Source organism: Diaphorina citri, unplaced genomic scaffold, assembly GCF_000475195.1.
Source record: "Diaphorina citri unplaced genomic scaffold, Diaci psyllid genome assembly version 1.1 scaffold2529, whole genome shotgun sequence".
Classification (NCBI taxonomy): Eukaryota; Metazoa; Arthropoda; class Insecta; order Hemiptera; family Psyllidae; genus Diaphorina; species Diaphorina citri.
The window spans coordinates 70,288-70,929 of record NW_007379949.1 but is presented as its reverse complement, the minus strand read 5'-3'; the positions used below and the strand labels follow the sequence as shown (position 1 = coordinate 70,929).

Below are 642 nucleotides of genomic sequence, written 5' to 3'. Positions count from 1 at the left end.
AAAAAAAAGCTTATACTAGGGTAAGTGTACCATTTATTCGCCCACCTAAAAAACGTACCATCTATTGGCCCACCTGTGGGTCTACGCCACATAAGTCTGAACTGGACGAACTTTTTCAAGATCCAATTTCATCAAAAGAAAGAGCTTAAAGATGCTATCGAACCAGTGCTATTCAAAGATTGCAGTCATAAAAACAAAAATTAAAAAAATGTGGGCAGGTGGGCCAATAAATGGTACGTTTTTTAGGTAGGCGAATAAATGGTACACTTACCCTATGTCGTTTCTTTTGCAGCTACATTGACGAAGCCCTAGGAGCTCTGGACATTCAACATTCCTCTACCCGAGAGCATGTACCTAAGGTTCTTCTCTCTACTTTGACCAAACTGAAATCGTTCTCCGTAGCACAACCGAACCATCCGGCCATTAAACATGTGAAGAAACTGGAACGTGTTATTCAGGGAGTATTGAGGGATTTTGAGTAAGGGATTTTTGATTTTAGGGATTTTGAGCGAGAAAATTTTGACTCCAGGGATTTTGAGCTCATTGGTTCGAGATTAAAAGGATTTTGTGTCTGGGCTTTTTGACTTTGAGGCCCGGTTCGAGTGAATATGGCTGAAAATTTTTTGGTGAACATTTTTTTTA

The 642-nt window shown here is 39.7% G+C and overlaps 2 protein-coding genes across 2 annotated transcripts in view; both read left to right on the top strand.

The window, feature by feature from the left end:
* LOC103519089 (enhancer of mRNA-decapping protein 4-like) overlaps positions 1-554 on the top strand; it is a 2,673-nt gene extending 2,119 nt beyond the window's left edge. The window contains exon 3 of the mRNA XM_008484170.3: positions 293-554. Coding sequence (XP_008482392.1) covers positions 293-482 — 190 coding nt within the window. The 3' untranslated portion in view covers positions 483-554. The remainder of the gene's footprint in view (positions 1-292) is intronic.
* The window catches only part of LOC103519084 (enhancer of mRNA-decapping protein 4-like), a 5,697-nt gene that overhangs the window by 2,275 nt on the left and 2,780 nt on the right, over positions 1-642 (top strand). The gene's annotated exons all lie outside the window — the stretch shown is intronic.